General features: G+C 43.5%; 1 protein-coding gene across 5 annotated transcripts in view; it reads right to left on the reverse strand.

Moving 5' to 3' along the window:
* Trim2 (tripartite motif containing 2) overlaps positions 1–24,592 on the reverse strand; it is a 144,211-nt gene that overhangs the window by 29,242 nt on the left and 90,377 nt on the right. For all 5 annotated transcript variants that reach the window (XM_051157370.1, XM_051157366.1, XM_051157368.1 and 2 more), the window contains exons 2-5: positions 19,165–19,346; positions 15,683–15,920; positions 1,187–1,338; positions 10–190 (exon numbers count right to left, since the gene is read on the reverse strand). In XM_051157370.1, the coding sequence (XP_051013327.1) occupies positions 10–190; positions 1,187–1,338; positions 15,683–15,920; positions 19,165–19,298 (705 nt within the window). In that variant the 5' untranslated portion in view covers positions 19,299–19,346. The remainder of the gene's footprint in view (positions 1–9; positions 191–1,186; positions 1,339–15,682; positions 15,921–19,164; positions 19,347–24,592) is intronic.

The raw sequence follows: 24,592 nt of genomic DNA on the forward strand, positions 1-24,592 counted from the left end.
GAGGCTTACTTTGTGTTTGACGCCATAGTTGACCTCCAGCTCCATAAGCAGCACGCTCTTGCGGACATTTAACGTCTTCTGCAGCTCATCGAAGGTGGAGTGGATGTCATCCACGATGCTCGCCTTTTGGTTGGCTAACTGGTGGATGATCTCGGAGATGAACTGAAGGGCAGAGTCTATTTCCGGCAGTCTGAGAGAGATGGGGAACAGTTGTCAGGTCAGCCGGGCATCACATCTACCTAGAATTATCTAGAAGCCTATCTACACCCATTCCCTTTTCTCTCAAAGCAAAAGGCCTTTCCTGTGCCGCTCAAATCATCTTTTAAAAGAGCACCAGGAGGGGAGGAACGAGACGTTCAGGCTCTCGTCTATGTCAGTTTACCTTCAACCATCTGTGTGCAGGACTGGTGGTGTGAAGTTCTCTGAGAAACGGTTTGTTATATATGTTATATACCTTGTGCATACAGGATGCTTAACAGTGGTCTCTCCTCTACTTCACACTGACAGTATATCCCCACCCCACTACTAAGACAGCCAACATGGCTCTGGGTATCCCCCAAATGTTCTTGGGGGAGGGTGGACATGGGAAATAGAACTGCCCATGGTAGAGAACATTCTAAATGTCTAGCTTTATCTCCCACCCCACCTCCCCACCCCCAGCCACATAAACTTAGCAGAACTCAGAGTATCTGGAGAGTCATTTTTTTAAAAAAGTTTCCAAGTTCCTTTAAGTAACATTGAAAAACCACACTTTTCTCACAAGGACTACTGACAATCAGTTGGATTACAGACTATTTTGTCTGTTTTTCAGCTGGTTCTTAACATCCTTTTTTCGGTCTTTCCTATACAGGACATGGCTACTGTTTTCATTTGTGTCCATGTTAAAGGGGGAAAAAAACCCTAAAAAAGCAAACCCATGAGGAAAGTTCAGCAATCACTGCTTAGCACCATTGTGCAAGGCACAGGCAGAGAGGCGCCATCCCAGCCAGCACCACAGGCTGGGGAAGTTATGGCAGCAGCACCAAGGGAACTCTTAGCTCTGGTTTCAGGCAGGAATTTCTGAGCTCTCATGATGAAGGAGCACACAGGATACACAGAGCTATGTATATAGGCTAGCATGACCCTACCATCTCAGAGACACCGGACAGGCCTCACATGGGGTAGGGAGCCTGGAGGGGCACGATACCTTTTGTTGACAGCATCCAGCTGGACCTGAAGTGAGGCCTTGTGTTGCTCCACCACATCCTTCAGTGGGACTGTGGGGTGCTCTGCGTGCTCCCCCTCCGTGCACTCCCGACACATGGCAGTCTCACAGGACTGGCAGTAAAATTCCATCACCTGTGGGTAAGACAGAGCGCTTACTCTTCAGGAAGAACATAACACACACTCTCTCATCATTCTCAGTCACTAAAGCTGATGGCATCGCTGTGCCCAAGCTTTGACATGACAGGCCTCGAACAGAGTGGCATCCAGCGCCAAAGCCACAGTCGTGGCTCTCAAACCCTTTGGTTTTAGAACCTCTTTCTCTCTAAGCTCTTTAAAAAAATACCAAGGACTTCAAAAGAGCTTTTGAGGTAGGTATGGTGGTGGAAGTCTTTTGTCCCAGCACTCAGGAGGCAAATACACACAAGAACTTGATGAATGCCCGGCACCAGCTCAGAATAGTTCCCAGGCAGTAACTGCGGTGGTGACGATGTCAATGATACCATCTGGTTGTCCTTAACCTGAAGTTAAGCCACTTATCCTGATTAGGATGGACACTTAGTAACAATGCGGACACAGAAGCCTGGGAGCTACCTACTCCCCTATTTTCTGTACTGGGAACATCTTCCAATTTTGAATTCCCATAGCGCTTTTGAAGGACAATGTCATGTGGCATTTTTAGGAGTGCACACAGTGAAAAGGGCATAAATCCTGGCCCAGTGTGATGAATGATGGATTCTCACAGCGCAACTGAAAACCAGCAAGATCCTGGTCCCAGGGACATTTCCCCTGCAGAGCCCAGGTGATACCTCACTAGAGTGGCACACAACACAACACTGCTGGGTCTGGGGATCGTGGAACCATAGGATGCCCTCACTCATGGTTCCAGGGGTATGCACCATGGCAACCCACACGACTCCTTCCTTATCGAGTCTCGCTTTTTGACAGTATTTTCTAGAGTGGATTGCACTTTGGAAGCGATCTTTCTGAGCAAACCAAATTCAGAATGACATACTCCAAGACATCTCTGCAAAGTTAGATTTCGTGCAGCTTTGCGTCTTGAAGCAGATACATAGCAAGTTAGAGGAATGTGTATTTCATCTTAATTTTTTGTCATATACAATAACCTTTTAGGACTATGCTTGAGCCATAAATTAGAAGCCCCACCTCTGTTTTGTTTTGTTTTGTTTTTGAGACAGGGGTCAACTTATTTATTTTTTTTTTTTTCACATAGGGAGATATCCGTTAGGTTTGGACCATGATTGGAAATATCTTTTCTTTTGCCCTTTTATGGAGCTGGGGTTCAGACCCAGGACCTTGCGTGTGGTCGACAGGTGCTACACTGCTGAGTTTCATTGAAGCCTGAAGTTTTCTTTGTCCTTCTCCCATTCAAAATATCCCCTCATGCTGTATTGGATTGTACATTAATAACAAACGCAAATGGAAATTCACCTCTCTCAAGGGAAGAAGGAAGGCGTGCTTTTTACTTTAAAATATACATGACTCAATGAAGTGAGACAAGTTAAGTGTCAATTGATCAAATTGTGCTCATTTCAATTACTAGTCTATACCACAAGAATATACACCCTAAATGTAGCAGATAGATATGATTCTATAGACAGATAAGGTAAAAATGGTTAGTTAAGGTCTTCAAAAACCTCAGAGTCCAACAGAATATGGCATTTAAAGATGTTTATATTGTTTTAATGATTCTTTGACAACAAGACAGGTTAACTCCTGGCAACACCCAGCCTACCTCAAAGAGGATGATGAACATCAAAGAATCTCCTTATGGAGATGGCTTCAAATGTGGCAAATAGGGCACTGGGCAAAATGTCCTTGTTTTTACCACAGGCAGAATGTTGCCTTAAAAAGGGCAAGCTTCGATACAGGCAGAGTTGATAGCCAAACTCTGCCAAGACAGGTTAAGCAAGTCCTCAATGGTTCCTGCCTCACAAATATGTCTGTCAGATGTACTGGGCCAGAAGGCTGAAGATGATGCTCCAACATTTTAAAGAGCTATGGGTAACTGCTCAGGCACCAAACTGTCTCTGTCATTTTTTTTTTCTCTTATTATTAAATTAGGAAACTGCTAACCAACACTTCCTGTTTACTCAGGTAATTAATTTTACTCCTTCTCAAGTCTCTGATGGGGTTGAAGACCAAATAGTTGAGTGTCACAGTTGAGCCTAGTTGTTTGGGGATTGAGATGTCTTTAGGTCTAGATAGATGTTTTAAGTTGATAGAGATGAGATATGGTAGATATTGAGTCACATTCATAATTTTAGAGTTACTGAGACAGGAAAATGTTAGGTTGCCAAATGCAAACAGCCAAAACACTATGAATGTAACATGAATGTAATTCCTGAATGTTCTATGGTTCTTTTGCTGTATGTAGTTTGTTTTATGTAAGTATAGTAATATAGATGTATATGTAAAAAATATAAATTAAAAAGAGAAAGAAAGAAAGAAACAACAACAACAAAAATACACGTGACTCAGTCCAGCTCAATGCCCACCACACAGAAATAGCCAGGTAAGGTTTGAGCTAAGGGGTCCTCTTAATCTATCTTAGTTTGTCTAGTTGGAGCTGCACTTTGGATTGTTTTTGTCACTTTAACATAGTCCTTGCTTTCACTGTACAGGAAACAGAAGGACCTAAAATCAATGCAATGTCGTGCTCAATTTCCCACTGTAAGGCTTCTAGAAATTACTTTTGGAAATGCAAACATTTAGTAACAAAATATGAGCCGTTTATCACAAGTATTTTATTTATAAAAATAATTAATTTAAAAAACATCTTGTCTTTCAAAGGGCTGGTGAAAGAATTATTCAAACTTTTCCAATAAATTCTTACACCTTTTTCTAAAAATGTCCCCCCAGGATCCGTGGGTTGTGGTTGAAGCTCCTTTCACTTCAGCAGAAGGTGGCTCATAATGTCAGAACATTTTATTTCTGGATCATGTATGACGGATACTTCACCTTCATGGTAAATACTCATGAAATCCGAGCAGTGCAGCAAATCACTGTCTGGTAGAGTCAGGAATGGGATGTGAAGGCCCCTTCCGTCAGGGTCTTCAGGGTGTTGGGATTAATTAACACAAGTGTCTGGGCTGGGGAATGTGACACATTAACAGTGCTCGTCTAACCTACTGGCACCTTTGCCATGTCAGTCAAGGCTGCCCCTGAATTGCCACATGCTGCTTGTGAGAGAAGAGAGGATTGCATTAAGTGTAGGATGGAGTTAGACAATAACAACGGTGACTTAGAAGTCAGTGTCTCTGCTGCATTACTTGCACTTTCTGGTCTGAAGTCAGTTGTTCTCCACGGTCTGAGGAGTGAGATGATGGACAGGGATGGGCAGGGGGCGGGAATTATAAGAAGAAAAAAGCATGAAATAACGCATGGACACCAAAAATCTCAAATGCCATCAAGAGCAGAACCCATCCATCATCCTGCGATTATAATCTATTTATTTTGCTTTAGGTGTGTGAGTATTTTGCCAGGTGCTTGCAGAAGAGGACGCCACGGCCTCTGCAATGGCAGATGATTCTAAGCTGCCGTATGGGTGCCTGGAATTGAACCCAGATCCTCAACAAGAACAGCCAGGGCTCTAACCACTGAACCACCTCTCCTGCTTCTCTTCTTAATTTATATTCTCAGTAGTTGGTAGGAGGAAAATGGACTTAGTAAGTAAGGAAATTGTTGTCATATCACTAGCCGATGACTAAGCTAAGCTAATGGACCATAATTACAGTGGTCACACATGACAAAAAAATTACAGCCTTTACAAAGAGTCACTAAGCAAAAAAGAAAGAAAAAGAGTTGCCACAAAATTCCTTCTTTCTTTTTCTTTTCTTTCCTTTTTTTTTTTTTTTTTTTTTTTTTGGTTTTTCGAGACAGGGTCTCTCTGTGTACCCTTGACTATCCTGGACTTGCTTTGTAGACCAGGCTAGCCTTGAACTCACAGCAATTCGCCTGCCTCTGCCTCCCAAGTGCTGGGATTAAAGGCGTGTGCCACCACTACCCGGCTTACTTTTCTTTTCTTAAATATAGACTTTCACTATGTAGCACAGGCTATCCATCCTCAAACTCACTATCTCACTGCTTTAGCCTTGCAAGTAGCTGTAACTGAAGGTATATGGCATCCTGTCTAACCTTCAGCACAGCATTTCAAATGCTTTCATTTCCAATGAAAAATAATAAGTCACACAGACACACAAAAAGAGAAGATGGGGCTGAAGATTGCTCAGAGGTTACTAGAACTCTCTGCTCTTCCAGAGGACACAGGCTGGATTCTCAGCATTCACATGGCAGCTCACAACCATCTATGTGGTGGCTTAAATAAGAATGGCCTCATAGACTCGTATGTTTGAATGCTTGGCCAGAGGGAGTGGCACTAGTGTAGGTGTGGCCTTGTTGGAGGAAGTGCGTCACTGTGGGGGCGGGCTTTGAGGTCATATATGCTCAAGCTACACCCAGTGTGGCACACAGTCTCCTTCTGCTGCCTGCAGCTGAAGATGTAGCACTCTCAGCTCCTTCTCGAGCACCATGCCTGTTTGCATGCTGCCATGCTTCCCGCCATGATGAAATGGACTAAACCTCTGAAACTGTAAGGTAGCCCCAATTAAATGTTTCCCTTTATGGGAGTTGCTGTGGTCATGGTTGTCTCTTCACAGCAGTAAAACCCTCACTAAGACAATCTGTAACTCGTGTCTCAGAGGATCCGCAAACCTCTTCCAGTGTCTGTGGCCTCCGCACACAAATGATACATCGTACATAACACCAGAGGCAAAACACCCACATGCATCAAAGAAAAATAGTAAAATTCCATTTTTTATTAAAAAAGGGAAGATGGCGCACAACAAAATAAATTAATAATAACTGTCTCTTATTGGACTTAATCCAGATTGGCTCTTAAATAAACTCTTACAAGTGGCCCCAAAACAAAAAGAAACCATATATATACTTTAAAAAAACAAACAAAAAAAGTACTAGAGGAAACCAGAAAATGATGACACCTCATCAAGTAGACGATATTAAAGAGACATATTTTAAGAAGTAACAAAATAGAAATATTCCAGCATTGGAAAGCATAACAATTAAAATGTAAAAACCCACTAGTGGAGTTTCACAGACGAAATGAGCAGCAGGCAGAGGAGGAAAACTCAGCAACGGTGAAGTTAGGGTCATTTCTTCGTGAGGGGCACAAAGAAAAAGAACAAAGAAAAGGTAACACAAACTAGTACCAAATGAATAGCAGGTAATAATTTAGCACCAGCAAGATTGCCCGGTGGCTGCACTTGTAGCCAAGCCTCAGGGCCAAGCCTCAGAGTTTCATGCCTAGGGCTTACAGCGCAAAAGCAGAGAGCCAGCTCTGCAGTGTCATCCTCTGACACATGCATGCAAGCACATGCACACACGCACATGCACACACACACACACACAACCAAAAACAGATGCAAAGAAGAAACGCAAGTCTGAATCAACACATAGTCAGAAAACTGCCAGCAAGGAAAAGCATCAGACCAAAAACATCAATGGTAGGACCTACCAAGCATGTTAGATAAGAAACTACTCCAGTCCTTCCCCAAAAATTATAAGAGGAACCGTTTGTGGTGGTGAACACCTTTAATTCCAGCACATGGGAGGCAGAGGCAGATGGATCGTTATGAGTATAAGACTCTCCTGCTCTACAGAGTGGGTAGGAGAGTTCCGGGGCTAGGTAACACAGTAAAACTCTGTATTCTATTACCAACTTACTTACTTAAAATAAGTGTGTGTGTGTGTGAGAGAGAGAGAGAGAGAGAGAGAGAGAGAGAGAGAGAGAGAGGGAGGGAGGGAGGGAGGGAGGGAGGGAGGGAGGGAGGGAGGGAGAGAGAGAGAGAGAGAGAGAGAGAGAGAGAGAGAGAGAGAGAGAGAGAGAGAAGCATTTCCTAATTCACAGCACCAAGGGTATTACAGATGATGACAGGCTGATGTCCCTTGTAAATTTTGGTGAAAAATCCTGTACAATAAACTAACAAAACTGACCCAGCCACATATCAGAAGGACCTCAGGATTGCAGGGGGAGTCACATGAAAATCACAACCCAAGCATGTCACATCACCAGAAGGAAGCAGCTGTCTATGGGTGTGAAGCTACCTTTGCGGGGTGAGGAAAACATTCTGGAATCAGGAGTGGTGATATTTGCATAACTTTACACTAACTGTACACTTTGTTTGAAATACTGAAATTGGTGTTTTAATGTGATTTTTACTTTTAAATAGGGGGAGGGAGGGGCTGGAGAGATGGCTCAGAGGTTAATAGTACTAACTGTTCTTCCAGAGGACCTGGGTTCAATTCCAGCACCCACATGGCAGTTCACAACTTCCTGTAACTCCAAGATCTGACTCTCTCTCTCTCTCTCTCTCTCTCTCTCTCTCTCTCTCTCTCTCTCACACACACACACACACACACACACACACACACACAGGCAAAATGCCAATGCACATAAGATTTTAAAATAAAAATAAATTTTAAAAAATTTAAAAAAAGAAAGAAAGAAAAAGAAAGACCAACCCTGAAGCACCTTTGAGTTGACAGCAGGAAGTGTTTGCTGTCAGTGGTTCTACATCCCAAGTGCATCCTGGGAGAAGGAGCTCTGGAATCATTTTGAACGCCGAAAGCTGGAGGCTCTTAAATGCTCATTCTAGGCTGTCACAGCTGAGGCTTGTGGAGTTCAGCACTAATTGTTGGGTGACAGTGTACCCCTCAGCTGAGCTCGTCCATCTCTACAGAGATGATGCCATTGCCCCCAGGGGTGGGAGGGCAGCCAGAGGCCAGGGTGAGCTTATTGCTGTTGACAGGTGGTCACCGTCTGTGGCCATCAGTAGAGGAACTGGCAGGACCACATGCATTCCTAGGGGGAAAAGGATGCTCCAGGCCTGTGGCCAATCTGGAGGCCTTTGTGGGGGTCCTGGCAGTTCATGGGGGGAGGGGAGGATACACTTGTTAGTGGCAGGGCAGTCTCGCCCTCAACATCCTGTTCTTGTCAACATCCTTGCTAGTGGAGCCTCACTGAGCACTGACAGGGTTCACCGGTCATTTGTCTACCTAGGATCACAAGGCATGAACTCAAGTGTTGCCTTTAAGAGCAAAGAGTCGCTTAGAGCACTGGCTGTCATTTGTGAGCACTCAGCAGCGTTGTCCTGGCAGTTTAATGAGCATAGCGCAAGCACAGCTTTTCAGCACGTGACAGGCTTTCGTCTGCTGGTGCTAATCAGCGTGGCAGCACCCTGCATTGCCGTTAATCACCTGATTTTATTAACCTTCATACGCTTGGCTTGCTTTTAAAGATTTAGCCACGGCAGTTCACTGCGGCAGTTTATCTAGGATACCGTGTTTGGCTTGCATAGGCAATGAGCATCCCCACTTCAAAGCGGCATAGCCGTGGAACTCCTACAATCTGACCAGACAACGGGACTACTTTAAGACACATGCTTGCCCATTCCCCGGGGCCTTTCGCTGCTTTATAAACGTCACGATCCCGGAGAATCATAGTGATTCTGCATGTAGAAGTGCTCAGCACATACTTTAAACTGCTTCGTTCACCTCCAGGAGGGTCAGGGCCTTCGGATGGGTTTAGTATTTAATGGGACCGGATGAAACACGCTTGGTAGAAAGGAAGGGAGGAGCGACTTCAACCTGAAGAATGGAATTAGCCAGGGCATCTGACTCCAAGGGCCTCTGGCGCTGAAGTGCACTCAGATAGGCTTCTTTCGGAAGGCCTTGCCTTTCTTTTGGGAGTCAGGGTATCACTAGGTAGACCAAGTTGGATTCAAACTCAAACTCAAGAGACCCTCCCTAGTGCTGCTACTGAAGATAAGTGTCATCAACATAGGAATTCTTCTCTAACTTGTCCTCCAGGTAGTAGCCAGAGACCCCACCTTCCTTACTTTTCCTGGGAAAGGTAGTGTCATTTAGTAGAAATTCAGTTGTTTCACCTTTTATTTATTATTAGTTCCTCCCCCCCCCCCCCCAGAGGGAACCTGAGGCCTTGCAAATGCTGTATCCCAAGCCATGGTGTAGTTTGAATTCAAGGCTCTCTGAGTTCGAGCTCTACCCCTCTTATTTTAAGATGGGATCTTAATTCATAGCCCAGATTAGCTTTGAACTTGTGGACTTGTGATCCTCCTACCTGAACCTCCCAAGTGCTAGAATTATAGACAACACCACCATTCCTGGTACATGGTAATTTTAGAGTTAACCACCTGAGTGGAGACACCAGTGCATCCTTGGCACTGAAGTTAGACCTGTTGTCATCTGGCGTCACCTCAGCCTGGGGCCAGTCAGTTCCTTTGATGCAGTTCTCAGACCTCATTTCCTGCTGATCTGGATCAGAGCCACTCATGGGCTACTCCAGCAGGCTCACACAACTCCCTTCTATCTCAGTCTCCTCTGTTTCGAACCGACCCTCTCACATGGCCAGCTAGTCGGAGACAAGTTCAGTGCAAATCTTACACAGGTGTGCCAGTGCTCCTGGTCTTCAACAGAGCCTCGGGGGTGAGGCCAGGCTCAAGTTTTTAATAACTGTAGCCAGTGTCCTTCCTCTGAGTCGTGACGTTTAGCCTCTCTGGCCCAACATCATTTCTGGGCTCCTGAAGACACTGGGCTGACAGCACAACGGAGCACAGCAGCCTCTTAGATGCTTCCATTCCAGACTCTCTCCCTTCTGAACAAAATGCCATTCTTCTTTCTATTCTGTATACACTGTATGTGGCCCACGGTATATTGTATATACAGCAAACAGCGCTTAGGAACGTACTATACTGTATACACTGTGCATGGCCTACACTATGCTGTATATACCATATACAGTGTACACAATGTGTGCCACACTGTATATACTGTATACACTGTGCATGGCTTACACTATATTATATATACTGTGTATGATTTATGTTATACTGTATATATGGTACATGGCCTGCACTATGCTGTATATAGTGTGTGTGATGTATACTATACTATATATACCATACATGGCCTATATTATACTGTAAACAGTGTATATGGTGTGCACTATACTGTATATACTGTATACGTCTACAGTATCCTATATGTACTGTATATGGCTAATACTATATTGTATTTACTGCATACAATGTATATGACACATACTATAATGTATATACTGTATATCCATACATGGCCTATAATATACTGTATACCGTGTATGTGACATACACTATATTGTATATATTGCATACAGTGCATATGATGCACACGATACTGTATATACTGCATACAGTGTATATGACATACACCATACTGTACATGCTGCACACACCATACATGGCCTATACTATACTGTACACACTGTATAGGCCTATACTATACTGTATATATTGTGTATTATATATACGATATGCACTATACAATGTATTTGATGTACATGGTTTTTATATATTGTATACAGTGTATATGACGTACTCTATACTGTCTATACTGTCTACTCTGTAGTATATACATTATGGTCTTATGGAGAAAACACAGAACTCTAATCCTGAATATATTTCATGCTAACATATAGAACACATACTAACACTCATGTCACTTGTTTCAAATACATCGACTTGGGGCTGTGAGTAAGGCTCAGTGGTAAAGCATGTGCTCAGCCTGGGTGAAGATTCTTAGTATCAATCAGACAATAAATCAGTTTCATCATAGCAACCCAGCAATCAGTTATATGGGCTTATAATAAGCTCAGCAAGTATCTAATACTGTAAATTTATATTATTTGTAATTTTCACAATAATATAGAAACGATAACACTCATCATCTTACCTAGTGATTTCCTTACAAATAATTCTGTCAGTGGAATTACTAAATTACAATGTGAGAGCCTATCTAAAACACTTCTTATATTTTGGCCCAACTGACATCACTTTTCTGAAGAGCAATTTACTCTCTTCCCATGAGACCTCAGACAAGACCTCAGGACGATGGTGACTGTGGAGTTGCTCTCTCCTTCTGCCTATGTGGGTCTGAACTCAGGTCACAGGCCTGTGTGCAAGTGCCTTTGCTTGATGAACCATCTCAACAGCCCCTGGTTACTGCCTTTAAAAAAATGATATAGAGATAATTATTTGTGAAGGCTAACCTCTGTGGTGTCACTTTTGGCCACCTTCCCTGTGGATTTTCTAAGTTCTTTGCTCAATCTTTTGAGATAATCATATTTTCCTTGTCAATGTTCTCACATATAAAGAACTCTCTAAGGCATTTTAATTAAGAATTTTATGGTTAGTATCATAGGTTAAATTATTAATAGCTTTCTTTTTCTGTCTTCCCTAGATTTTGGTATCAGAAAATGTAAGTGTGCAATAAATTAACTTGCTCACTCTCCCCCTCAACCCCTCTTTCTTTTTCTTTTCTTCTTCTTCTTTTTAAATTTGGTTTTCTCGGTATATCCCTGGCTGTATAGAACTCAGAGATGCGCCTGCCTCTGCCTCCCAAGTACTGGGATTAAAAGCGTGTGCCACCACAGGCCTGCCTCGCTTGCTATCTTTCACTGTTTGGGAGTATACTAGCAATCACATACACTATTTTCTTTCACAATTCACAATAATTTTGTTGTTCCTTTCTTAGCTTCTTGAGTTTTTGTGTGGGTTTGTTTGTTTCTGTGGTGGGATCTCATTATGTATCCCAGACTAGCTTCTAAATTCCTGAAAATATTTCCCTTTATTTTTTTTTCAAATAAAGAAAAAGATTTTATTTAACCTATAAAATTCTCCTTTTAAATAATATGGGGTTATTTACCACCCCCCCCCATTAGACAGTAGAATATTCATTTCCATGTTTTATGTAGTCTTGTTCTGCCCTTTCTTTATGTATTAAGTGGTTGTGAGTTTCAAAAAGACATTTTGTGTTTTTCCATGAACAATTGCCAATTTAATTTCAGTACATTATGCCGGAGCTAAATGTACTGGCTTTGTGCTTTGTGTGTGTGTGTGTGTGTGTGTGTGTGTGTGTGTGTGTGTGTGTGTGTGTGTGTGTCCTAATTATGTGGTCAGTTTTGGTGCCTCAAGTTCTCCCAATCTTAGCCTAGCTTAACAGATTGTCTTCTTAAAACACGTGAGCTTTTATGTGTGGGAGGCAGATTCTCACATGAACACCTTTTTCTCTGAAGTCTATCTCCTGCTCTGGGCCAGCGACTCTCTCCAGGCCAACCTCTTGTGGACTTCAGCCTAACATCTCAGTAAATGCAAACCCGGTCGCCCAGCCTCGGGCTCACCACTCTATGCACCATTCCAACGTTCACCTCTTATTTTGAAGGTTTAACGCTTCACATCGCTTTTGGAATCTAGGTCGGGCACTTTCTTGGTGATACCAACGTGTGTCACAATCTCTCCCAACCTACTTTCTGGCCCCTCCCTGCAAGTCTCCTGCCCACCTGTGCTCTGGCCCCACCTCCAGACTTCATGTTCTAGGTGCCCCAGCTACCTACGGCTCCTGAGCACCACCACACCCTTACAGTGATTACGATGTTATCTCTCCAATTGCCATTTAGGTCACACGCTACACAACCACCTGTTCAAGGGCAGGCTGGTGCCTCCGGTGAAACTCCTAGAGTTTGTTCCTAAGACTTCCTTCCCTATCAAGCAGGGTCCGCAGGGAGCCCTGTGACTGAATACATTTTAAGGGGACTTGCACCTGATAGAAACGCTTTCCTAGATGTAGCACTTAGGATGGGAGTGCAGGCAGAGAACCTCAATAGTCACCCTGAGCCAAAAGAAAAGGGGTCAGAAAAATAACCTTCAACCTGCTTTGGGAGGAACCTTTTAGGCTTGTTTTTGTAGAGTCTACACTACAGCCTCCCTGGGATTATAGTGTATATGTTATACCTTGTTGTCATTACTAGCTTGGTGTACTTCCAATTAAATAGTTACGGATGTGCATGGCATGGTGTCTTCCTGTGTTCGAAGCTGTCATAAAGCTCAGGATGCTACTTCTTTCAGGACTAGCTTCAATGCGTCAGTCAAACTGGTGCTTTGCCTGTCCAAGCCTGAGAATCTCCATCTATGGATAAAGGTGACTTACACCTACTTTGCAGACTGTATTGAGAAGCCGAGTGTGGTGCCGGGCAATTCTCATCTATAATCTGATGAAGAAGCACTATTTGGTGCTCATTCTAAAGGGAAAGCTAAAAGACTAATAAGCAACCAGCCCACCGATGACATTATAAATGTCATGGGGCAGGATAGGAAGTGACATGATGGAGGTAAAATGCTATTAAAAGGTGGCCTGGCTGGACATAATGGCATATGACCTTAATTCCAGAGGAAGGGGCAAGCATATATCTCCATGGGCACAAGGCCAGCCTGGTCTAGCTTGAGAGTTCTAGACCAGTAAGGGTTACATACTGAGACTCTGTCTCAAAAAAAAAAAAGAAAAAAAAAAAAAAAGAGGTGACTTGTCTTACCTCAGAGAGCACAGTTAGAGACAACTGTTCTGGGAAGGAAATGGAAATGAATGATAAGGACAAAGCAGCCATATAAGAGGAGAGGCATGGGGCACTCTAGGAGAAAGGGATGCGACAGCCATCCTAAAGGCAGGCTGAAGAGTTGGGAGGCCAGGCGGGCTGCAAGGGGGTAGGCAAAGTGCAGCAGAGATGCAGTCAAGGCATAATCAAGATTGCTCGGCTCCAACAACCACTTGCTTTCTCTCGTGGCTTATAATATGTGGGGCTTATATTACAAGTAGTTTCAATGACTTTTTATGTGGCCAATATAAGAAAAAAGTGAATAAAGTCATTGATTAGAATTAATGTAGTATTAGGGCTGGAGGTATAGCCCAGTAAGAGGACATGAGCATTCATAAGGCCTTGGGTTATTCTGAAGAGCAAATCATCATGATAATCAACATTTTCATCATGATCATCATCATTCAATTCAGGAGGCAATGCCAGGAATTAAATCCAGAGACTTTCATATGCTAGGTGCAGCAACTCGGAATGATCCTCACAGGCTCATGTATTTGAGTGCTTGGTCTCCAGTTGGTGAAACTGTTTGGGAAGGATCAGGAGGTGTGGCCTTGTTGGAGGAGGTGTGTCACGGCCGGTGGGCTCTGAGATTTCAAAAGACTCATATGATGCCCAGTCTCACTCTGCCTCTTGGTTATGTCTCAAGATATGAGCACTCAGCTACTGCTCCAGCACCATGCCTGCCTGATGACATGCTCCTGGACATGATGCTCGTGGGCCCTAACACTCTGAAACCTAAGCCCAAAGTGAAATGCTTTCTTTTGTGAGTTGCCTTGGTCATGGCTTTATATCACAGCAATAGAAAATTAACTAAGACACTAGGCATGCGTTCTACCACTGAGCAACACTCCCGACCTCTAAGAAACACTCCTGTATTTTTTAGAGAGAGTCTCCTGTACAGAACTGGCCTCAAACTTGTCATCCTTCTCTCTCCGCTTCCTGGGTACTAGGATTCTAGGCATACACACCACGCCTAGACCAATTAATGATTTTAATAGCTAATCTTTCCTGAGAGTTTACTGTGTGCTTTTATATCATTTAAACATTTCAGTTTCCCAATTTCAAATAATCCTATTTGGTAAATAGTGTTATGACTTCCTTTACACAGGAAAGGAAGGGAGAGTTCAGTAAAGTTCTTCAAGCTGGGGCAGAGAATACATCTACAAGCCGGGCTTGAATCAGCCAGGCTGACTCACAAGCCAGTGCTTCTAGCCATGACATTATCCTATCCCTTCCAGGCACAGAGCTATTGTGAGTCACTTATTTGATGAGTCTTATAGGTCCATTTGCATTCATAACAGTTATTGAGTTTGCTAGGAGCAGGAAGTATGTTTGCAGTTCATAATCCGCAGAGATTCGTCAATGCTTTTTTTTTTTTTTTTTTTTTTTAAGATTTTGGCAGTTCTAGGCTCGCTTTGTAGACCAGGCTGGCCTTGAACTCACATCAATCCACCTGCCTCTGCCTCCCAAGTGCTGGGGTTAAAGGCATGTGCCACCATGCCTGGCCCGATTCTTCAGTCCTTCATTCCTAAGAAGGAGGATCTAAAATGTGAAAAAAAAATCCTTCTCCAAGAAAAATAAACTCTTATTAATTAGCATTTCAGTAGTCAGTTTCAACTTGCAGAGCTTATCTGCTATTAAATGTTAACCCATGAATTTTTGACTCATATGGTATGTTGGGTTTGCCTCGCTCGCCAGCAGCTACTGACTTGCTCTCCTGAAGGTAACAATAGTATACTCTAAGTAGAGAGGACGAAGATGGATTTTTACAATTTAAGTAACTCTGGTTACAGAAAGTGAGCAGGCAAAAATTGTCTGAGAGTTGTTAAAAGTTTGTACTGAATGAGTCATTTCTCAGGAGGAGGGTTGCCATAGTGAAAAATCTCTGAGGTATCCAAAGCCCACCCAGGGTCACAACCATCATGTTCCCCCTGACAGCCAGCCTGCCTTACTTACGTTCCCGTCATGGTTTGGGCACGAGAGAGGCTTTCCTGCAGCCACAGCGGTGACTGTCTCCAGGATGGACGAGTCCTCGCCGTTGCTGCCTGGCGTTCGCTGCAGCACATCCATGAGGTTCGTGATGAAGAAGTTGTTCTGGAGCGCAGCTACCCCTTTCTCAGGCAGGATGGAGGTCTGGCGACACACCGGGCAGGAGAGGGTTAAGCTGTGGGCGGGAATGTAGTTCTGCAGGCACCTGTTGCGTGGGGGAGCACATACACAGTGGGCACAGTCAGCACAGAGCACTGCTTCCCCCAGATGCCATCCCTGTTCTCACCAACAATGTGCTCACAGCGGGCCACTTTGTGGTGTCCTGTACCAGGGAAATGATGCTTCAGAGAGCAAGAGCTAATCTGTCTCTCTTCATCAGCTCTATCCACTGACCAGACAAATGACTGTGCTCAAGGAAAAGAAAACATCATAGACTTCTGTAGTGTCCGGAGCCTTGACATCACACTTTGGTTTGCTCAAGGACAGGACAAGCAACCTTGACCTTCCAAGGAACTTGATAGGCCTACCAGAACCAGATGCCCATCTCTCTCTCTCTCTCTCTCTCTCTCTCTCTCTCTCTCTCTCTCTCTCTCTCTCTCTCTCACACACACACACACACACACACACAAGCTTGGAAAGCCTCAGTGTGTATCATTGATCTCATTAGTGTGTGGACTTGAGTAATCAGGGGGAAAAAAAAAGTCAGATGTGTTTGTTAACGTTGAAATTCATTTGATATACAAAACCATAGTCAAATAGATTTTAAAACACCCAGACTCAAGCATATCATCTCTTGTTTCTCCTCAAGAAGCATTGATTGAACCCAGTTAGTTAAAGAAAGAAATGTATTAACAGTAACGACCATCACATTTACTATAAACTACATTCATCCATAAAGAAAGCAACACTGTGATCCCTTTGGATGATGAGGAAATGTGGGTATAGCGAGAGCTGAGTACCTTGCCTAGAGTTCTTTAGTGGGCCAGGGTGAGAGTGGGAATCCAAACCCAGGCAGTCTGACATCATAATCTAATCACTAAATAACTGGGGTTGGCGTTGCAACTCAGTGGGTAAGTGCTTACCCAGCATGCATGGCTCTCATTCAAACACTGCAGAAACAAACCCAAAATTATACTGTGTATACTGTTTTCCAATTGTCTAGCCAGAGTTTGAGAACCACAGATGTGGCCTTGTACTTTTGCAGGTGAAGAAAGGGACACCAAGGACGGCTGGCTGATGACTGTCTTGGGTGTAACCAGAGCTAAATCCCTACCAGAAATGAAACAGAGCTGCTAAAATCATAAGTGGTTCACAAGCCCAAGAGGCATTTTCATCATATTTTACTGGACAACTGCCATTCAGCCATTCATCAGCTTGACCTTAACCTTGCCTCCACTCCCTGTTTTTGTTTTTGCTGGATCATCTTCCTTTGTCTTTACGGCATCTGGTCCCCCTGCCTGCTCTATCATTTCTGACTTAATAAAGCCTGGTGTGACTCACGACGGCTCCATATTAAGAGCTCTTTTCCTCTGGGATCTTACAGCACTACATGTAAAACAGACATTACGTCCCTTCCTATAGATACACTCTCTGAGCCCGATGCCTTCTTAGATGCCTCAAGGGTCACAAGACCCATCAGGCAACAAAACCAAAGCAATGTTCTTCCTCAAACCGTGTGCTCTTCCTGCCTTGATGAATGGCTCTTCCATCCATCCATCTAAGCAAAACAGAGACTAAGAGCCATTCATCCAGTGGGATCTCCCGTCCTGTCCTTTATTTCTTTCACCCAGCCCAGTGACTCTCATCTGGTGTGTACCATATGGGTGTCAGGCTATGGTGACTGCAAATAAAGTAATGGTGTCACCACCTATACCCAGGGACGCAGTAGCAATTCTCTGGTGTTTAGCCATGCCCAGTCAGTGTTGTGGTGGGGGAGGGGATGGTCACTATCTAATTATTATAGAATATAAACTTCAAGGCACTTGCATAAATAATGCCTATAAAATGAATACAATGAAAAGCATCACTAAAGCAAAGCAAACCCCTACATAATTCTAAATGCAAAGAAAAACCCCATAACTCCTAGCTAGTTCAAGCTATGTGCCTCTCCTACCCGTCATCACCATCAAGGATGTAGTTATGCTGCTGCAGCCAGGACCCCGCAAAGTAAATCAGCTATTTTTATTTAATCCCCAGTCAAATAACAAATGTACTTTGAATTGGAGGGTCAATAAAACCAGCATATATTTGGAACCGTTGGAAGCACTGATTTCATGGTCTATAGATAAGAACTATGCTATTTTAATTACATCTATTAAGTAGTAGAAAATGTACTTAACAGCTGTCCAAACATAACTACAGTATTTACTCATTTTAAAGAAAAATATTCATACAGACTTGCTGAGAATACACTTAAATTGAGCCACGGATAAACTACATGCGAACAACTTCTCTTTCCGGTTTTTTGTTTGTTTGTTTGTTTTTGGTTTTTGTTGTTGCTATTTGTTTGTTTGTTTGAGACAAGATCTTTCTATATAGCCTTGTCCTGGAATTCATCATGTAAACAAGGCTACCAAGATCCACCTTCCCTGCCTCTGGAGTGCTGGGATTAAAGGCATGTACCACTATGCCTTGGCCTATATCTTGTTAGTTTTGTTTGTTTGTTTCTTTGTTTAAGATCTCAATGTATAGCCCAGACTATCTTCAAACTCAAAATTCTACTGCCTCAGCTTCTCAAGTACTGTAATTACAGGCTTGTGCCAACAAGCAGGTCAGGTAACAAACCGCTTTTTTCATAATAAATCAAGCCATGGAGTATGACGGTGTATTTTGAAGAACCGGAGAAGTGGTTCTGTGTTTCAGAGCACTTGAAGCTCTTACGGAGGGCTAGAGTTTGGTTCTCAGCACCCACATCCAGCCAGTGGTGCACAAACACCTGTAACCCCAGCTCCAGGGTATCTGATACCCTTTTCTGGCCTCTGCCCACAGACACAGACATACAGGCAAATGAAAATAAGATGCTAGCCAGGCATAGTGGTGCACGCCTTAAATCAGAAGCAGGCAGTTCTCTGTGAGCTCAAGGTCAGCCTGGTCTACACAGACCCTGCCTCAAAATTAAATAGATAGATAGATGACAGATAGAGAGATAGATAGATAGGCTATTAAAATAAAATGAAATAACATTGAATGTACTGTTTCAAAAAAGACAAGTAAGAAGGGTGTTTTCTTTAGCTCTGTCTCTTTTAGAGGTGAGCCAGTCGGTTCCTGGACACTTTCTCAGACTTGTAATTGTTTGAAATGAAGTAACTCTCTGCTAACTCTTGATTGGGTTCCTAGATGTCTGTTAGAAGCACAAGCCAGGCATTGTCCCCTTGGGTAGCAGCAGAATCTTGGGAAAGGGCCTGTGCAGGTGGCAGAAGGTTGAATGTGGCGCCACGAAAGATGCTTACCTCTCACAGAAAGTGTGCAGACAGGGCAGGACCTTGGGGTTCTTGTACCGTTCCAGGCATATACTGCAGATCAGAAACTGCTTGTCAATCTGGCGCACCACAGGACTTGGGATGCTGGCACCCTCACTGGCCATCCTAGACCACTGACATGGGGGGCCGGCTGTCCTCGACCCTGCACGCTGCTGCAGTCGGAGAGAAAAGCAAAGATAGAAAACAAGTGATCGCCCTGTGCATGTAAAACAATGCTGGCTCCTCCATTCTAAATACACGGAGAAGTCAATGTCAGCGACCTCAAAACAGCCAGAGCCAGCTTTCAGTGGAAGGGCTAGCAAGCTTGTATAAATACAGCTAACAATAAAACAATGACATCGTCCCCACCCAGACAACAGGTAAGGAGAGGGTGTGTTTTACCAAGCCGTTTGCTAGGTTTAAAAGTGAGTGGTAGCCAAGGGGGCAAATAGTTACACAGCTAGGCGTGCATGCCTTTACTTATGACCGTATCAGGATTAAACACTTCCCTTTTATGTGCGTATGGCATTCAGTATGTGTTTTCAATTGCTATACTTTGGAAGCTGTTGAGAAATAATGTGTAGTCAATGGAAAAAAAATAAAACCTTATCTCTTCTTATGTTATGTTACCTATGTCCTGTAAATTAAACGGATGAAAGGCATTCCTAGGGGGGGAAAAGTTTATACAGTTTACAGTGTTATATTAACCTTTTAACACTTACTTATTTGTTTTATTTGTGTGCACGCATGTGAGCATGCCGCTGCACATGTGGAGGTCAGGAAACAAGTTGTGTGAGTTGGTTCTCCTTCTACCACATGGATTCAGGGACTGACCCCAGGTCCTCAGGACGGACCGCAAGCTCCTTTACTAGGAGCCACCTCTCTGGTCCTGATGTTAGTATTCCTAATGATATGTGTTTGGAAGCATCATAGAAAAGAGGTGCAAAGCCAAGGAGGTGATGAGACAGGGGCATTTTAACAACAGCAAACATGAAGGAGCTGACTCTCCCTTTGTCTGAAATGGACATAAATTCCCCTTTTGTAAAAGGATATTTCTCCCTCTGAACTCTGAAGTGTGGGGAAGGCTCCCAGTCACTGTGACTACAAGGACTTGGGTCTTCCTAGCAAGCCATGCTTGATAAAGCTATAGGCCCAGCCTTCCTCCTCACCCTCTCACAGTGCTGCCCCAGAGCCCAACCCTTTTCCCTTTATCAGTTCTTCACAACGGCCAGGGGGTTATTAAATTCTATCACCTAGTAACAGAGTAGAGATAAAGCAGTGCCTGTAATCTTAAAGAAATATGCCCTCACTTCTGTACATTGGAGAGGGAAAAGAAGAAGTGAATTCAGAGGAAGCTTCACACTGTAACGGGACTGTGCATGTGAAAAAGACCACAGCGAAGAAGGCAGAGTCCACTGGGCAGGAAATTATAACAGGCACAGCTCCGGCCAACCACCTTAAAGTGTCTGGTTCCTATCTTAAGAAGTCAGCGTGGGTTCATTTATCAATTTTCTAAGCCCTTGGTAAGGTGCCCATAGGCCTCTTGTTCTATTGGAAAAGGAAGGAAGGAAGGAAGGAAGGAAGGAAGGAAGGAAGGGTGGGTAAAAGCCTAGTTAATCTTCAACATAGTAGAAATGAATATTTTATTCTCATTAAACACACACACATCCTCCTTACAGGGTAAGTAGTATATGAATCTCTGACACAGCCTTCTTACCTCCTAAGCTGCCACGTCACTCTGACCTTGTGCTTTGATAAGGGCTGTCCTCTGGCTGCATGGTGTACACTGGCACTAGGACTTGGCCGTGACCTGTGTCTGAAGCTGGGAAACGCAGCCTTATCAACAACCCTGTGCTCTCTGTGGGGACCCCTCTTTTTCAGACATGAATGAGAGTTCTTACACCTCCCTGAATAGCCAATGTTTTTAGGTGTACTTCAGCTCTTTGTTTAAAAGACTTACTTATTTTTGCCAGGCGTGGTAAAGCACGCCTTTAATCCCAGCACTCAGGAGGCAGAGGCCGGTGGATTTCTGTGAGTTCAAGGCTAGCCTGGTCTACAAAGCATGTCCAGGACAGCCTTTTGAGAAACGCTGTCTCAAAAAAAGAAAGAAAGAAAAGACCAAAAGACTTGCTTTTTTTTGTTTGTTTGTTTTTGTTTTTCAAGACAAGGTTTCTCTGTGTAACAGCTCTTGCTATCCTGAACTCACTTTGTACACCAGGCTGACCTCAGATTCACAGAGATCCGCCTGCCTCTGTCTCCCAAGTGCTGGGATTAAAGGCATGTGCCACCACCACCCGGCTGACTTACCTATTTTTATTCTGTGTATGTGGGTGTTTTGCCTGCACGCATGTACGCGCACTGCAAGCGTGTCTGGCATCTGAAGAAGCCAGAAGAGAGGGTGTCACATCCCCTGGAACTGGAGTTACAGATGGTTGTGAACAATCATGTAGGTGCTGGAAACCAAATCCCAGTCCTCTGAAAGGAAGCCACTGCTCTTAACTGCTGAGCCATCTCCCCAGCCTCAAATATTTTAACTTTTTTTTTTTTTGGCTTTTCAAGACAGTGTCTCTCTGTATAGCCTTGGCTGTCCTGGACTCGCTTTGTAGACCAGGCTGGCCTCGAACTCACAGCAATCCACCTGCCTCTGCCTCCCAAGTGCTGGGATTAAATGTGTGCGCCACCACGCCCAGCTAAATATTTTAACTTTTATTAAGAAAACTCTGGCTTTTACAATCCAAGAGGTCAGCCTTAAAAACATATACATACAGGTAACACTAATGGGCTCAGCAGTTAATTATATACTTATTCATTTTTATATGCCTATCTGCATATGTGTCAATAATTTATATTTATTTTAATTTTATAAACATTAAAATGTGCAAATGAAACAGAAACCACACACCAAAATTAACCAGATCCAAAGTCTCAGTGGACTTCCGCATAATTAGAATAGGCATTCTGAAATTGTGAAGCTCTACACTGGGATTTAACACTTCCACTATCAGGTATAGTTTATGTACCTATAATAATAATAATGATAATGATAATAATAATAATAATAATAATAATAATAATAATAGAAAAATATATCACATTTGAGAGGAGGGTCACAGGAAGGAGTGGAAGAAATAGTATAACTATGTTTTAATTTAAAATAACTTTTTAAAAAGCCAAGCCCTGTCAAGATCCATTTTAGCAGAGTTACACACATGAAAATTTTATGAAGGAAGGTGATTGATACATGGCGCCTTGTGAAGTATCTGTCAGGCAGGCGCATTACCTTCAGTCAGAACGCCCTGCGTGGTGAGGCAGTGTAGGTAGGAATAGCTAATCGGCCAGCACTGTCAGCTAGACGGTCCATAGAGAGCTCTTTAAAGAGTTAGAGAAAGATGGTCATTGATCGGATGAAGGGTGGCTCGTCTCTCAGGGGCCCAACCACATCCTATGACATCAGACTAGTGAAGGAGAGCACTGTCTGTCTTAGAGATAAGGAAACCAAAGCTGAGGGGTTAAATGACCTGCCCAAGGTCATCCAGGAAAACCAATGGAACAGAAGGCTCAGATTTCAGGTTTCCTGCCTTATCTGTTAGGTCCCTGATAGCTAATCTTAAACAAGGGTAATACTTGTGTGTGCCTGGTAAAAATGACAGCATGCTCTCTTCAGTGACAGCAAAATTTGCATGACTGAGAAATCCACCCAAATCCTGAACAAAAAAATATTCACTGATTATTATTATTATTATTATTATTATTATTATTATTATTATTATTATTATTATTAAACAGTGATAGCTGGAGATGTGGTTCATCCACAGAGCACATTCTAAGCATTCAGTGCAAGGTTTGGGGCCCTTTACTCCCACACATTCTGTTAAGCTTATTAAAACCAACTGAAATAGGATCTGCAGAGATGGCTCAGTACTTATGAGCCCTTGCTGGCCTTGCAGGACCTGGGTTCCGTTCCCAGGGCCCACAGAATGGGTCACAACAGTAGCTTCACTCCCAGGGGGTCTGGTGCCCAAGACATACATATAGTACACACGGATATGCAGGCTGAACACTCACACACATAAAATAAAAACAAACTAATCAGTTAGCTATGGTGGCCTACGCCTTTAAGACCAGCACTCGGGGAGGAAGAGGCAGGCAGATCTCTGAGTTAGAGGCCAGCCTGGTCTACAGAGAGTGAGTTCCAGGACAGCCATGGCTACACAGAGAAACCTTGTCTCAAAAAAACAAAAAAAACAAAACAAAAAAAAAACCAAAATAAAAATATAAGGAATTAAGTCTTTTTGAAAAGCCAACTAAATTCTACTTTGAGTAGCTATTTATTTCTCCATTTGTCTTGGGTGATGCAGGGGGAGCGACTGTGCCCCAGCAAGCATATGGAAGGCCAGAGGCTAACATCTGGGAGTGGCTCCTTTCCTTCCATTAAGTGGGTCCCAGGGATTGAAGTGAGAGGTCTAAGGCTGAGCAGTAGCACATTTACCTGCTGAGCCACCTCACCTGTCCTTGAACATATTTGATGGTTTTCATGTGACCATTATGTGCTCAGCAATGTTGGGAAACAACAAAATAAAGGACAGAGTGGGAAAGAACACATTAGATTTAAGGTTCATTTTTCTTTAAGTCTTGTTTTAATGAAATGATACATATTAACTGCGTGACATTTCTTAAATCAACATTTGTATGCTTTAAAGCTTAAAAAAAACCATTTGATTCTAATTCTACGGTAATTATTGTGGTGAGTAGTATAGTCTTTGTTAGTATTGTTCGTTTACTTGGGAAATTAACACTAATTTAAAATCACAACAAAGTTGCAGCTTTCTCACAGGCGACTTGTTGAAGGCACCTTGATCTTTAAAACTCCCGCAGTCAACACAAAAGTTTTCCAAGCCACGCAGATCCCCAGCTTTAGCGGGATAAGAATGCTTCCGGGAATATTGCTGGATGCGCGCCACCCCTGGACAGCATCTCTCTGCTCCTAAAGGGACAATGTACTTGGAAGAACTCAGGCAGCCGGTACCCTGGGACGCTCCTGGGCAGCAGGCTTTTTCCTAGTGTTGTTTTTCTAGACAGGGTTTCTCTGTATAGCCTGGCTGTCCTAGAACTCCCTCTGTAGACCAGGCTGGCCTTGGACTCAAGAGATCCACCTGCCTCTGCCTCCGAGTGCCAGGATTAAAGGCGTGCGCCACTGCCTACACTGCTGCCTGGACAGCAATCTTAATCACAGGGCTTGAGCACTATTAGCGATGAATACCTAGCTACATTCTCCTGTCAAGAGACTCTTCCTACCCCTAGACGTGGGACAACTCAGTTCAGGAGAGTGAGGATCAGGACCAGAATTGCTCTGCTGAGAATCAGCAGAACGAAGTGGCAGAAATCTCCCATGGAGCCCAGAAGTGTTGACTGTACACCC

Source organism: Acomys russatus, chromosome 15 (assembly GCF_903995435.1).
Source record: "Acomys russatus chromosome 15, mAcoRus1.1, whole genome shotgun sequence".
In the NCBI taxonomy this organism is placed as follows: Eukaryota; Metazoa; Chordata; class Mammalia; order Rodentia; family Muridae; genus Acomys; species Acomys russatus.